The sequence below is a fragment of the Xiphias gladius genome, chromosome 19, assembly GCF_016859285.1.
Source record: "Xiphias gladius isolate SHS-SW01 ecotype Sanya breed wild chromosome 19, ASM1685928v1, whole genome shotgun sequence".
Taxonomy (NCBI): domain Eukaryota; kingdom Metazoa; phylum Chordata; class Actinopteri; order Istiophoriformes; family Xiphiidae; genus Xiphias; species Xiphias gladius.
This window is the reverse complement of record NC_053418.1, coordinates 2,776,549-2,789,876: the sequence shown is the minus strand read 5'-3', so window position 1 is coordinate 2,789,876 and position 13,328 is coordinate 2,776,549. Positions and strand designations below refer to the sequence as shown.

The window sequence follows — 13,328 nt, the reverse complement described above, 5'->3', positions numbered from 1 at the left end:
GACACAGGAGTGTTTTTGTGAATGCATTTCACAACAAATGTTAAAATCCGCAGCATGTGGGCATCACTTGAGAAATGGAGGGAAGATTTAGGTGATAAAAAAAACAAAAAAAAACTCTCAATGTAAGTCTATCACCTCGCAGGTCATAGAACAGGCTATCGGCTGGCTTGCACGTCGTACAGAAGTATCATTGTACCGGGAGAAGGTGCGGTCTATGAAGTGGCTCTTCCTTTGGCAGATTGAGTATCTTAGTTCATTAGCTGTAAACCCAGTTGTCTGACTGGAGTGGGTTGACTTGGAGGAGGCCTGTCTAAATCACTTCATCGCATATCAGCCCAAGAACAATCTCTCCTCTGTCTGATCCTCCTGGCACCGCTCCACGCCGATCCTCCCACGATCTCCTGCTCTTATGATTATTTTATCATTTTAAATTCTTTATGCCGCATTGCCGTGGCATCGGCCCCGCTAGAGCAGAGCGGCGCGTTGGCCATACAGTACATTCACACTACAGTTATTTGGACAGCACTCCGGCGTGGCTCTGTCCCGGTCCCTCGGTTGGATTCTGCGCGTCCATTAGTGCCATCTGTGCCTTCCTGCACCGTCTGTGAGGGCCCCGTTGACGCCAAAACGATTGGCATTTCTCTGGAACAACCAGAGGGACGGTGCCCAGAGCTTTTAGCTGCCAATGATGTGCACTTACCCCGACAAAACCACAGAGGGGTGGGGGGTGGAAGCAAGCAGGAGGCCCAGGCAGGAAACAGCTGCACCTACAGTACGGTGGCGTCCATCTTCAAGCTTCAGGAGATACCACTTATCCCTTTAACAACAGACAGCTGATACAGTGTCAAAAGCTGTTTCGTGGTTTACATTTGAGACATTTAGCTGGCAGTGTTATGCACAATGACGGGCTGCGTGAGTGGACAGGTATTGGTTGTCAAACTGTATAAGTAAACAGGAAACAGAGCAGTATCCGACTATCTTAATCATGACCTTTGCTGTAGATGAAGATCTGATATCTCGACATCTAATGTCCTGCAGTTTTCCTTGCCTGAAAACCGGAGCATAATGTTACGTGGACTCAAGTGTGATCAGCATTGTTTCCAAAGGGCAGTGGAAAATTAAAAATACCAAAAAGCAGAAATGCTGACACATGCATGGTGGTTTGGACCGAAAACGCTGACCTTTTATCGTCACCATCGGCTTCTCTTTTTCTCCACTCGGTAAAAAGACTCTCCTGTCTGCAGAAAATAGGAGCCAGTGATTCTCTGACAGTCTGCAGACCATATGCTGCTGCCTGCTAGCTTAACTTTTTACCGCAAGCTGTCGCTCACCCCCTCACTGCTCCCAGGGTCAGTCAAGTAGCCGTCACAGTCTGGTTGCCCATCATCCGCCGCTTTATTCACATTGAGGCTCGCCATTGGAGGCAGTGTTGCGGTTTGAAGGGCGTCAGATGAAAGTACGGTGCCGGAGGTTGGATTTTTTTATCATCATAAATCTCGATGGCGAAGCTTCGTTATTGCTATTTGTCGCTGCTGTGTCTGAATCAGCGCTAACATACATTAGTATTACACAGACCTGGGCACAGCATGACAACAACTCTGACTGATGAAAGGCAGCTGCAGTGCACAGTCGACGGTATAGGAGTCAGTGTCCACTTTATTAGAAAGACCATGCTGGAACTGGATGGAAGGCTCCTCTTCGAAGTTGTTCACCAAAGTCTAGTTAAACTTTTAACCACACGTAGGGCCGAGCATCAAACTGACTGACTATATCTGTGGAACTGGTTTAAACTCAAGTACTGAGAGTTGGCACTGGATCCCGGCACTGGATCCCGGGTTGACCTCCTTAGTCTTGTTTACCTTTTACTGTAACTGACCAGATATGACCTGATTGAAATGATCATTTAATTGATTTTATTACTTTACATTTTCCGAGGGAATTGGAATACAGGAATCTTGGGAAGTTTGATGACTTGACTCCTTTCACCTCTTACTTTTATATAAGTAGACTTTTGCGCAAGCCATGTTAGTTTTATTTACGTAAATTTATGTCGACGTATCATTTCCCATTCCGCCATCATTGTGGCATTGCAGCAGCAGTATCTAGAGTCCCGTTGAGAGAGAAGACATTGTACAAAGCACAGTAAAGTATCATAAAACATATTATATGTCCAAATGTTATGTGTACAGTTTTATGTAGTTTTGGTCTGGACAGCACTAACAACTGTAGACAACCCGTTAGATAAGGCAGGAAGTAAGTGGAAACTAAGTTTTGTGTCCTTTTGGTCCGGGCTGTTTTTCCTCGTTTGCACAAGGTGCCTTGGTTTCAATGAAGGAAAACAATTAATGCGAGATGCTCTCGACGCTTGAGTATACGACGACATTCCAGACGATGGTTTTCTCCCAACTCTGTGGCAAAGGTTTTTGTTCGTCCCTTTCCTGCATCCACATGAAAAATTACCCCGTGCACAAAGCCAGCTCCGTAAAGAAAATGGTTTTCCCCAGTTTTTGAGTGGAAGAACGTGACTGGTCTGCACAGAACCCTGACGTCAACCCCGTCCAACACCTTCGGGATGACCGGGGAACGCAGACCGAGAAACACGGCCTTCCCAGGAGAACGGAGGCGGTGACAGCAGCATTGGAATGTCAGAAATCATTACATGGTTGTAACGTTCAGCTGCCCACATAGTTTTGACCTTGTAATGAGGTTCAAAGTTGGAAATGTTACCTAGCCGTGTTGCCTTGTGCATATATAAATGTGGACGCGTTTATAATGTAGATATTTAGTGTATTTATGGAGAGAGTTTTTCTATTTTGGAACAGGAGACGCATTTCAGCTCAAAGACGACGTCACTTCTTTTCCATCATCTTCGAGGATATCTGCTAAACTCTGCAGCGGTGGGAGGAGTAACTGTTCTTTTAAATGTTGTCCTCCCATGTTCCTTATGTGCCTGTATAATCTTTATTCATCTCTTTACAATGAGAAGAAATGCCCGAGTTGTCAGCAAGCATCATGTATTTGGCCGAGTCTCAGGTGGCTCTGATTTCCCAGCAGGCCAGATGGCAGTGATATGTGGGCAGTGTGTGTGTGTGTGTGTGTGTGTGTGTGTGTGTGTGTGTGTGTGTGTGTGTTTTTGTGCGCTTGTGTGTGGACGAGGGGCTGTGAGAAGAGGGCCAGCAGCCTCGTGGAGGGTGGATTGCTCACACTCTGGCTCTCTCCTCTGTCCCCGTGCAGCTGTGCTTCTTCGTCCAACTTGAACTTTTAATTTGTTCAATATGTGGCAGAGGACGCAGAGTAAAACAGAACACATGTCTGGTGGCTGAGGCTCGACGGGCAGGGGCTCGAAGGGGAGGATGACGCCGTGTGGAGTTGTTTTTGTTTTTGTTTTTTTTAACTTCTCAGAGTCTGGTGCCTCCACCGGAGAGGAGGACTGTGTAAAGGAACAGTTAACACTTTTTTTTTGTCTGGGTCTGATTTCTAACACTTAGGGTACTTACGGTACTTTGGTGGATTGCACCAACGTGGATCAGGTTAAACTGAAATTAGGGTACATCCTTCTTTTTAAATGATTAAACCAGATTTTGAAGTAACAGTTTAGATTAAACCCTGGACTAGTAAAACTCTGTCTAAGGGTTTAAAGTTAAAACCGCCATACAGTAATTACCATGTAGTCTAGAATGAGTTCCAGCTCGAAATGATCACTGACAAAAAGCCATAAATGGCACCGTTTGGGCATTTCTGCCTTTAATCGATAGTGTATACATTTGAGAGACAGACAGATTTTGTATACGGGGAGAGCGTGAGGGATGATATGATTAATTTGTCCAGAGTCAAAAACATACCTGAGATTTGGGATCCGTGTCGAGGACTGTGTGTTCTTCAAGGTTGAACACTAAAGAGTTCACTGCTTTGCTGTTGGGAATGGAGAGAAGTGCAAAAGGACTGTGTGTGTTCATCCCGCAGTTTTTACCTTTTAGTGCCGAGAACAGTTCTGAAGTTGATGCAGTAGAAAATACTGTAGCAGCCCATCAAGTGATGCACCAATTAGATAAACCGGCTTGGGTAAAACTCAGACTCTTTTTTTATAAAACTGTAAAAATCCAGTGTCACAAATTTTCCAGAACAGTTTGGCTAAACTTTGCCTAAAAAGGTTGGTTTATGGCTTCAGCTGATAACTGGAGTTAAGTTTGGCCGTGGGCTAAACTTTTTTTTTTTTTGTAAGGGTTTCTAAAAACTGTGAGATCCAGCTCATTTTTGAACATTTTTTTCTACCCCCTTTATAAGCAAACTACACTTACTTGATTTAAAAAAAAATCTGGCATAGGTATCCCATGATTATCTATCACTATACGCGTACACTTTGGTGCAGTTTTGAGATCCAGATGCTGATTATAAGCACAGTCTAAACGTTCACAGTATTGTAAAAACGTGTGCAAGAGGGCTGACAGAGGCATATGCTCCCTGAGTGCCTGCTAGTTGTGAAACTGAGACAAGAATTCCAGAACATTTTTAAAAAAAAAAGTTAAAGAACAAAACTTTTTCAAACCTGTTAAAGTAGAGAGGGAACAGCCTGTGGTTACTGTAGTACAAAACTGGACGTGTACACCAGTGTATGGATACTTTGCGGTGTGAATTTGCTGTTCAGCTCTTTAACGTTTTGTCAGAACAACAGACAAGTTTTGGAAAAATGCGATTAATGTTGCAGTCGTCCTGTTGCCGTTGGATTAACTAAAGCCTAGATTAACTAAGCTACTGAATAGCTGCAAAGCTGTAATGTGGAAAAAGTCTTTGTTCTGGTGATAAAATCTTTCAAAGCCTGTAGCTTATCACTGCAAAATAAGCATCTTGCAACTGGATTACAACTCTCATGCTCGCAAGTGTCTTCGCACTACAGTCCAGATGGGAGATTCGTTCTGTAACCTAAATGGATGCTTCTTTCATGCATCTTTTTTATGTCTTTGATATTGTAAATGTGGCAAACTATACAATCGATTAATATGATAAGCCAATACAAACATTTGGAGGAGAGCTAACTCATCATCAGCTGTGTTTGTTTTCTGCAATTTGTCTCCCAAAAATTGTTGTGGAGATTCAGACTTGCTCTGAGCAGGTGTCGTGAAGAGACAAACACATGGCAACCTAATTTTAAACTGTTGTGTTGTTTCATTTATACATGAGACATTTGCTAGATTATTTGATAAATTAGTGAAGGAAAGTCAAGAATATATGGACATTAAAACACACGAGTGTGGCTTCCAGGGCTTGACTCACGGACTCTGGATCAGATCCTGTCGGCCAACAAAATGACCCACAGGTTTTTATAAACGTGTTGATGTTATGATGTTGAGGTGACGTGACAGTTTGGGAACCATCCACCAGGGAGCCGCTGTACTAAAACCCCTGAGAAGGAGCAGTACCTGCACACAAAACATGACTAAAGTTCCCTTGAGGTTTCTTTGGATCTGATGGAGGCGTTTCCAAGCTTTTCGTGTACTCTGAAGATGTGAGAGCAGACATTTTAAAATGCTTCACGTTTCACGTTCAGGCATATCCATGTCAATAGCAGGGTCATTGTGCCCTTTAGGTAATTTCTTGGTTAACTGAACGACTGTTTGCAGATGTGACTTTTAAACAGGTGCGACCAGCTGTAAGAGCACTGGTGAATTTGAAATAGATTTGCAGTGTGCACAAACAGAATGAAAGCAACTAGGCTAGCCAGCCTACGCTGTGGTTGTATGACATCTTTTTGAAAGGTTTACACAAGTTTTCCAGCTTTGTTGACTCAAGCGATCTTTTCCCAAGCCCTAATTTGAAGTTAGGACATAGGAGAGTGGACCTACACGACTTAAACATCCCACTTTTTGGACATTAGACAAAGAGCGAGGACAATGTCCCCTACCCAAAATGTTATGCAGAATATAAAAAATAGAGTGTATTAGAGTGTAACCAGATGTTCAATTTATTTTGTTACAGGCTTTAAAATCCCACCCAATCCCAATTGTAATTAGTTTTTACAAAGGCAGTTTTCCCAGTCTGCAAACAGTATTTTAAAGACTGCAGTCATTATTTAGTACAGTCTTGGTTTACCTTGCAGTGTGTCATAGTAAGAAAAAGCACACGAAATGGATCGAGAGATGATAATCAAAGTCGAACACACACACACACACACAGACAAGACAGTCTCCACTTCACATCTGGAGCTCTGACTCAAGTCAGAAGCCAGCAGTCCAAGCGACAAACATGTTGTCTGAAGGACTGGGCAAATGTGGACGTCTGTAGCTCCTGTCAACGCACAGCGAGGCCCCGAAAACACGACCTTAAGTCGCGATTCTCAGAGAGCGAAAGTGTTCAACGACATGCAGTGCTGGGTCACAGAAGGACTGTTTCAGGATCTCAGACCAGGAGTCCTTCGGTTCACAGTGAATGTGCTTCCTTTTTCAAAAAGCAAAGCCGGATTTGGAGTGAACAGAGCAGGAATCCTGCTTGGCACCATTTTAGCTCTGTTTCGTTGTGATTTCTTCGTACTTACTGCTGAAATGATCAGTTGATGAACGGAAAATTAATCAACAATTTAAATAACTGATTTCATTGTTCTTGACCTCATCCAATTTTTTTAAAAAAAGCCAAGTATTTGTAGGTTCCATCTCGTTTTGATGAATTGCGACTTTTTTCCATCCTACATCAGTAAGAACCGGAACGTTCTGGGTTCCGTTGTTTGGACAAAATAAGCAATTGGGAGACAATAACTTGGGACCTTGGAACTTGCAATGGGCGTTTAGACTGAACTGTGAATCATTAAAATAATCAACAGACCAATACAGCTGCAACCCTAAATGTTTGAGTTGCGTGCCGGATCTCTCAGGTTTGTCAGCAAGTCGATGCCTCCCTCTGACCCCCCCCCCGCCTCGCCCCCTCCTCTTGTCTCTTCACCTCCCCGTCTCACCACCTGACTCATCCACCCGTCTATCTGCAGTCATGCTCCCGTTTGTCTGATGAGATTTCACTGACGGTCCATGCTGACATATTCAGACCATTGTTCTGCCGCTCCGGGTGGCACAGGTGGGCCTCCGTCTCTCCAACATGGCCCAGTTACAAGGCAGCGCTCCCTGCCAAGTCAGGCCTCGCTCGTCCGGGAACGGGGGAGCTGGAATGGGTTTGACCGTATTGTGCTGCACCTGCTTCGCCCTCGCACCAGATCCCCCTGCTTTTGCCTGCCGTTCTGCCGCTGCAGAGAGCACTCCTTCCCTCACCGAGCCCCCGCGCCGTAAAACCCATAAAATCCACTGAACTTAGCCGCTCCGATGGCCGTGGCCAAAACAGCATCTGATGTGCCTTATTTGTTGACTGTGCGAGATTAGTTGCAGAGGGTACACGTCGGGGGGCTTACCGTGCAGAGACGGAGCGAGGGCCCCCGCCCCTCCACCAAACACCCGCCAGCCCTGCCAAATAATGAGAAAGGGAAGATTCTCCAGCTTGTCTAAAGCCCTTGTCGCAGTCGGTCCATGCACACTTGAGCTCTCGAGCCAGACTGTGGTGCAGATACTGTAAGAGCTTCTGCACCGGAGGAGCCGGCTGCCGGGTTCTGCGTTCACCAGGCCATCTCTCTCCACGATACCTCCGCAGGAAGCTGCCGCCCGGGTTGCGAGAGGCTTGTATGTGCAAGGATGTGCTTTTGTTTTCCCAGGAACAAGTGCAGCTCAAATATGTGCGCATTTTAACGCACGCTGAGTTCAGCACGTGGATCAGATCTTTTCAAATCAACTTCGGTGCTAATTTAAAACTTTTCACTCACTAATTTCTTGTCACGCATCTGAAATTTAATTTAAGTCCGAATTTCAGTTTTTCCCAACAACACTAATGCAGCTTAGACTGTGATCAATCAAAGACATTTTTAATCAACTAACAATCATAGGAAATCAGCTTTTCCCTCTGCAGATGGATGTAGACATGCAGAAGGAGCTTAAAAGCAGCAGTACTTGTGAATATTGTTGTGACTCAAGAACTGTGACTGTTATTTTCCAGTAGCACTTTCCAACTATTGTCAGAAAACTCACTTCCCGCCAAAAAACACAAGAAGACCAATAAATTAAAAATCTCCCAGTGCACCAAGACCACAACAACTGAATACTGTAGTGGAATAGTTGACCAAGAGCGGGGCACAGCTTTTAAATACAGTACATACTGCTGTAAAAACAGTAAGTGTATATGCACAGTAAGAGGGTTTAGGGCTTCTGCAAACAAACCCTGGGATGTGATGATAAAGCAACAGCAGAACATACATGTTGTGACGGCGTTTTTGTGCCGGGGGAGGCAGGACAGAAAACATACCTTTTATCGCATCAAGGTCTGCATCGTTACTGTCCACACTTGTCCAGAGACGGTGGGTCTCTAGAGATCAAGCCTGGACAACAGGAACTAAGCAATGTGAAAACCCAGAGAGCCAGAGAGGAGAGACAAAGGCCGGGTTATTGGGAGAAATCAGGTTCAGGCAGGAAATCGGAAAACATATCTGCACGTGCTGGATTTGCGCAGTTTACCCTTATTTTTCTGTACGTGCAGCTGGTCGGTGATCAGATTTCTCTCCAGCCTGCCTGTGTGATATGACACTGCAGCTTGAAGGGACCTTTTCTTGGTCAGATCACGTTGGTGACACGGTGAGAGGACGGGCTAAGTGACGACAGCGCATGGTTTCCTACGTGTTCTGCTGTGGAAATCAACTCATTTAGAGTTGTGCGTTTCAGTTTCGCTGGGACTTTGGATTGAATCACTTTAGGACACAAGGATGCACCACTGCGGGTCGTCATCCTTCCCCGTGTCCTGGCAGAGTGCTGCCACAGCAAATCTGTTTGAGGTGTTTGTCACGCGCACGTGCAAAACGCCAGTGAGAACTTCTGTTATGCCTCCACATCGCCAACTTTACCTAGTGCCTTTAATCTTTCACCCTGCGCCGAAACTCCGAAATCCACACCGTCGGCTCACGGCCACAAGGTCCTGAGTTCAAAGCCGGTCGGCGGCTGCTGTTTCGGAGTTTCTGCCCACGGTCGTGTGGCTTTTCCTCGGACCTCAAAGGATGTTTGTGTTGCTCATTAAAGGATCAGTTCACCCACATCGCAACCAAACGCCATGTCATTTTCCAAATTGTGGTTACAAAGGTTTGACGACTTACTTTCTACCCAAGAAAGTGTCCTGGTAATAGCAGAGGCATTGTGGTAAATACATTTAGCTGTTGAGCAATTTTCAGTTAAATTCTGTTGACCTTCATCGCATTAGTCATCTGCATGGATAGATATGACTATACGCAAGTAAGAAAATGTGGTTGTCTCTCTGTTGTGATTTGGGCGAACCCACCCTGCAGGAATACTCCTGCCGTTGCTCTTGTGCAGGGCACCGTCCTCCGATCCGGAGTGGCTGCACTGAAACCGCTCTCCGCTCCCTGAAAAATTGAGAACTAACTACCTTTTACGATGTTCTAAGAAGTAGAGGTCACAGTAAGCACATATAAACACGCTGACAAAGACAGAGAGAGAGAGATGAGGAGGTGGAGAGAGGCAGAGCGGTGTGTGACTGTGGGGTTGGAGGCCCGGCTGGCTGCTGGGGATTCGCTGTGCGAGAGCTCCCTCTTGGTGCCAGTCGGCCTAGTGTTGGCGAACAGGCTGCTGCTGTACTGAGAGGCTCAGGCAGCCGCCTCCACACCCGAACACACAGGCAAATACACGCCGGGTGAGACCGTGCGCAGGGAGACTTCACTGAGATGGGGGGTTTTGGTTTTTGTTGGAATTTTTTTTTTTTTTCGGTGGTATTCTCAGGAAGGTCGGGAGGGAACAGAAACGCCGCTGCGGGTTCACCAGTTGATGCTTTGTTCGGCTGAGACAAAATTTTCAGCTGAATGTAGGATTCGTTCACTTTGTGATAAAATGTGTCCATGAATTTATCTGTGAAAAGTTGGTTTTGTGTGTGTTTTACATTTATGCTACATTCAGTGAATCTTACCTCCTTCAGTTTTTTCAGTTTTTTACTTTTATTTTTATTTTAACTTTATTATGGCCTTTTTTTTTTTTTTTTTAATTTTTATTATTTTGATAGAAATAATCTGATTGAGGAGTCAAATATAAAATAATGGTTACTGAAAAAATGATGTCCATTAGATTAAAAGGAAATACTTTAAAATGCTGTTAGTAAATATTAGAAAATATCAAAAAAATCAATCCCCAACAACTGCAGTGAGATGTGAGGTGGATTTTAACCGTGAAAGTTTTAATACTCTCTCTTTCTCCTCTCCCTCATTTTCAGGGTCGGTGTATTAATTTTAACCGTGTGCAGCATCAGTAGAAGAGGAGAAGGACTACTGGGTGAAAACCAACATGTGCTGATTGCTGTGGACAAGAGAAGAATTTCAGGTTGTTTTTTTTTTTATGGTTTGTTTTTTCTTTGAAGATCCGTAATCCTGCAGCTAAAACCACTATGACTTCGTGCACATTGTTTCCCTTCTGGTTCTCTGCTCTCAGACCTTTGAAGCACACAGTCTGAAATGTTAATATTAACTCTTAATCATTAAGTTATTTGCTTTTTTCTTCATACCACATCCCTTTTTTTTTTAACGAGGAAAGTAAAAGCAGAAGCACAGAGCGCCCCAGAACTCAGCGCTCGGACTCGGTTAGCTTTTCGTGCGCACCAAAAGCTTAACATATTCTGACCATATTGTGCCTTCTGTGAAAAAACAAATTTCATGGACACAGACGGAAGCCATCTAAAAAAAAAAAAAAAAAAAAAAAACCCATAGAGAAAAGGGGCTGTTTGCCTTTGGCGTGGAAGTCGGAATAATCCCATCGGGCCTCACAAGTGCAGAAGTCCGTTGCCTTTTGGCAATGTCTCATCGCGGATCCTCTCCAACTTCAGCAGTGCTGGATGCCTGGCGGCTGCCCTTTGACTGGCTTATCTTGTCATTTTAACACTGAGAAGTGCACACGCATGACAAATTGTAGACAGGATGCCCCAAGGTATTGGAAGGCATCAAGACTTTGCCCTTTAGTTTTGTAAATTTTTTTTTTTTTTTTTGAGACACCTTCCTTTCATTATGCACTCGGGACGAGGAAATTAATAGAGCGTTATTCGACCGCAGGACAGCCTCCTGACCAGGACCGTCTCCAGCTAGGTTTGAGGGATTGATGCCTTGAAGACCTTGACATGGCGCTTGGTGTTTTTTGCCCCTGTTTTCAGCACAGTCTGCTCTCTGCTCAGCAAGGCGTAGCGCATCACTGCCCATAAACAGGCCTATCGGTTAAGACTTTTAAGATATAGATACAGCTGCCTCCAACACTCCGCTGCCCACTGTCTCAATCCTCTGAGGGCTCCCCAGCTGCGTCACAACTCACTAGTTCTCTCGGCGCCAGAATATCAAAGTTTAATTAAAATAATTAAAGGCAACAGCAAGCAGCAGCCTGTGAAGACTTGGCTGTCTCTTTTTTATGCCTTTTGACATTGAATGACCTATTACCGCGTTATTCTCAGGAAAAAAAGAGGACACCGCGCCGCGCTGACGCTGCACCGCGTCCAAAACGCAAACCCAAAGCAACGGATGCGATGGACGGATAAGTATTGTTCATTTCCAGAAATTATGTCGTCCCCCGCTTAACCCCCGACTCCCTCACCCCAAAAAGCAGGGAATATATATTTATATATATTGCGGATTTCTCAAGCGCGCCGTCATGACGCCAATCCCAAATGATGTTAGTGTGAGCGGGAACACTGTGGGGGAGGAAAGGGGGCAGCAGCTGAAGAAAAAGGCTCGAATGATCCAGTCACTTCGGATACCGTACTTCAGATGCAAAATGGATATTCGAGTCGAAACCTGACAAAGCGCGCCGGCTTTGACGGGAAGCGGTATAGACAATGACCAGTGGCTGGGTCAGTGGGATGTCTCTGTGCAAGCAGGGAAGCTTATCAAATGACACTAAAAATAAGTTCAACAACCATCAAGTTTGAGGGGGAATGGGTGAGCGTCTCACATTCGGTGGGCATGAGCGCGGGCGAGGCGGGCGGCACGCAACACGCCGGTCTAATTATTCCTTTGTTTCCTCTTCCTCCCGATCGGAGGGACAGAAATAATTCCAGATCGAATCCCCGGGGGGTTGCGCCGGTATTTATGTCCGTCTTAAACACTTTTAGCCTCTTGCATAATTTTGCAGGCTGATGTTTAATAGGCTCATCAGCCTCTTTCTGGACGCACGGCGGTCGGAGGAATTTTTGGCGTTTAGATCTTGTCGTCTGTGGGTCACAACCAGGAGCACATGAATGTTATTAACCCGAACTAATGAGATATTTACGCAGCAGTCACAACACGAGTCGCCCCGCTGATAAAACGTCACATGCCCCCTCTGTGTCCTCCCCACACATCCTCACAGACCCTGGTATTCGTTCTCCAACACGAATCATTGTCGTAGATAAAATAAAATAAAAAAGATCACTTCTGAATTTCTTGGTAGCTTTTTGTAAATTCATGCCTTTGATGAAGATAAGTCTTTTTATTTTTCTGCACTTGTTAAACGAAGTTGTTTGAATGTCATTTAAACTACAAAAGTGGAAAAAAAATATGTTGACATTTTTTATTTTGAGCCATTTATTCGCTTCGGCCGAGCTTATTTTTTATTTTATCTTTTTCAACTTTAAACGGTTTAAATACAACTTTAGTTCAAAAAAGTTGTTTTCACAATTGTTGATATATCTTCACAGCTTCACCGTCAGAGCTTTAATTTGATTTGCATGCACTACTCCCTGCTCAGTACATTACCATCAGCTCCTTTACGTTGCAAATCTGTAAGTTATCGTTTTATTATCTTTAAGAATGTACAGTTTTTAATTCTTTTTATATTCACGTAGCACCTTTAACACCAGGTTCAAGTCACACAAGCTGCACATATGTGTGTGAGTTGCAACCAAAATACAAAAAACATCTGTATTCAAGCTTTTTGTATGAGTTTTTACACTGTTTTTAAAAGATTCATGTTACTGTTTTACACTGCACTCTGTTGTGTCAAATATACATTCAATGAAAAGTGAAGTGTTTTTGTTTTTTGTTTTTTTTCTCTCGTTTTAACACGTGTGTGTGTGTGTGTGTGTGTGTGTGTGTGTGTGTGTGTGTGTGTGTGTGTGTGTGTGTGTGTGTGCTGGTAGGGGTGGACATGCTGATGGCGATCTTTAATTGGGCCCTTACAGATTTATAGGGCCCGACAGGGAACGTGATTATACAGTGTGTGTGTGTGTGTGTGTGTGTGTGTGTGTGTGGACAGAGGAGCGGACAGTGTGCAGCCTCTCCCCCTGTGAAGTCAGTA

At 44.5% G+C, this 13,328-nt stretch overlaps 1 protein-coding gene across 1 annotated transcript in view; it reads left to right on the top strand.

Annotated features, from left to right (window-relative positions):
• Positions 1 to 12,451, top strand: part of antxr2a (ANTXR cell adhesion molecule 2a) — a 78,680-nt gene extending 66,229 nt beyond the window's left edge. The window contains exon 17 of the mRNA XM_040155567.1: positions 10,291 to 12,451. Coding sequence (XP_040011501.1) covers positions 10,291 to 10,329 — 39 coding nt within the window. The 3' untranslated portion in view covers positions 10,330 to 12,451. The remainder of the gene's footprint in view (positions 1 to 10,290) is intronic.
• Positions 12,452 to 13,328: the final 877 nt, after the last annotated feature.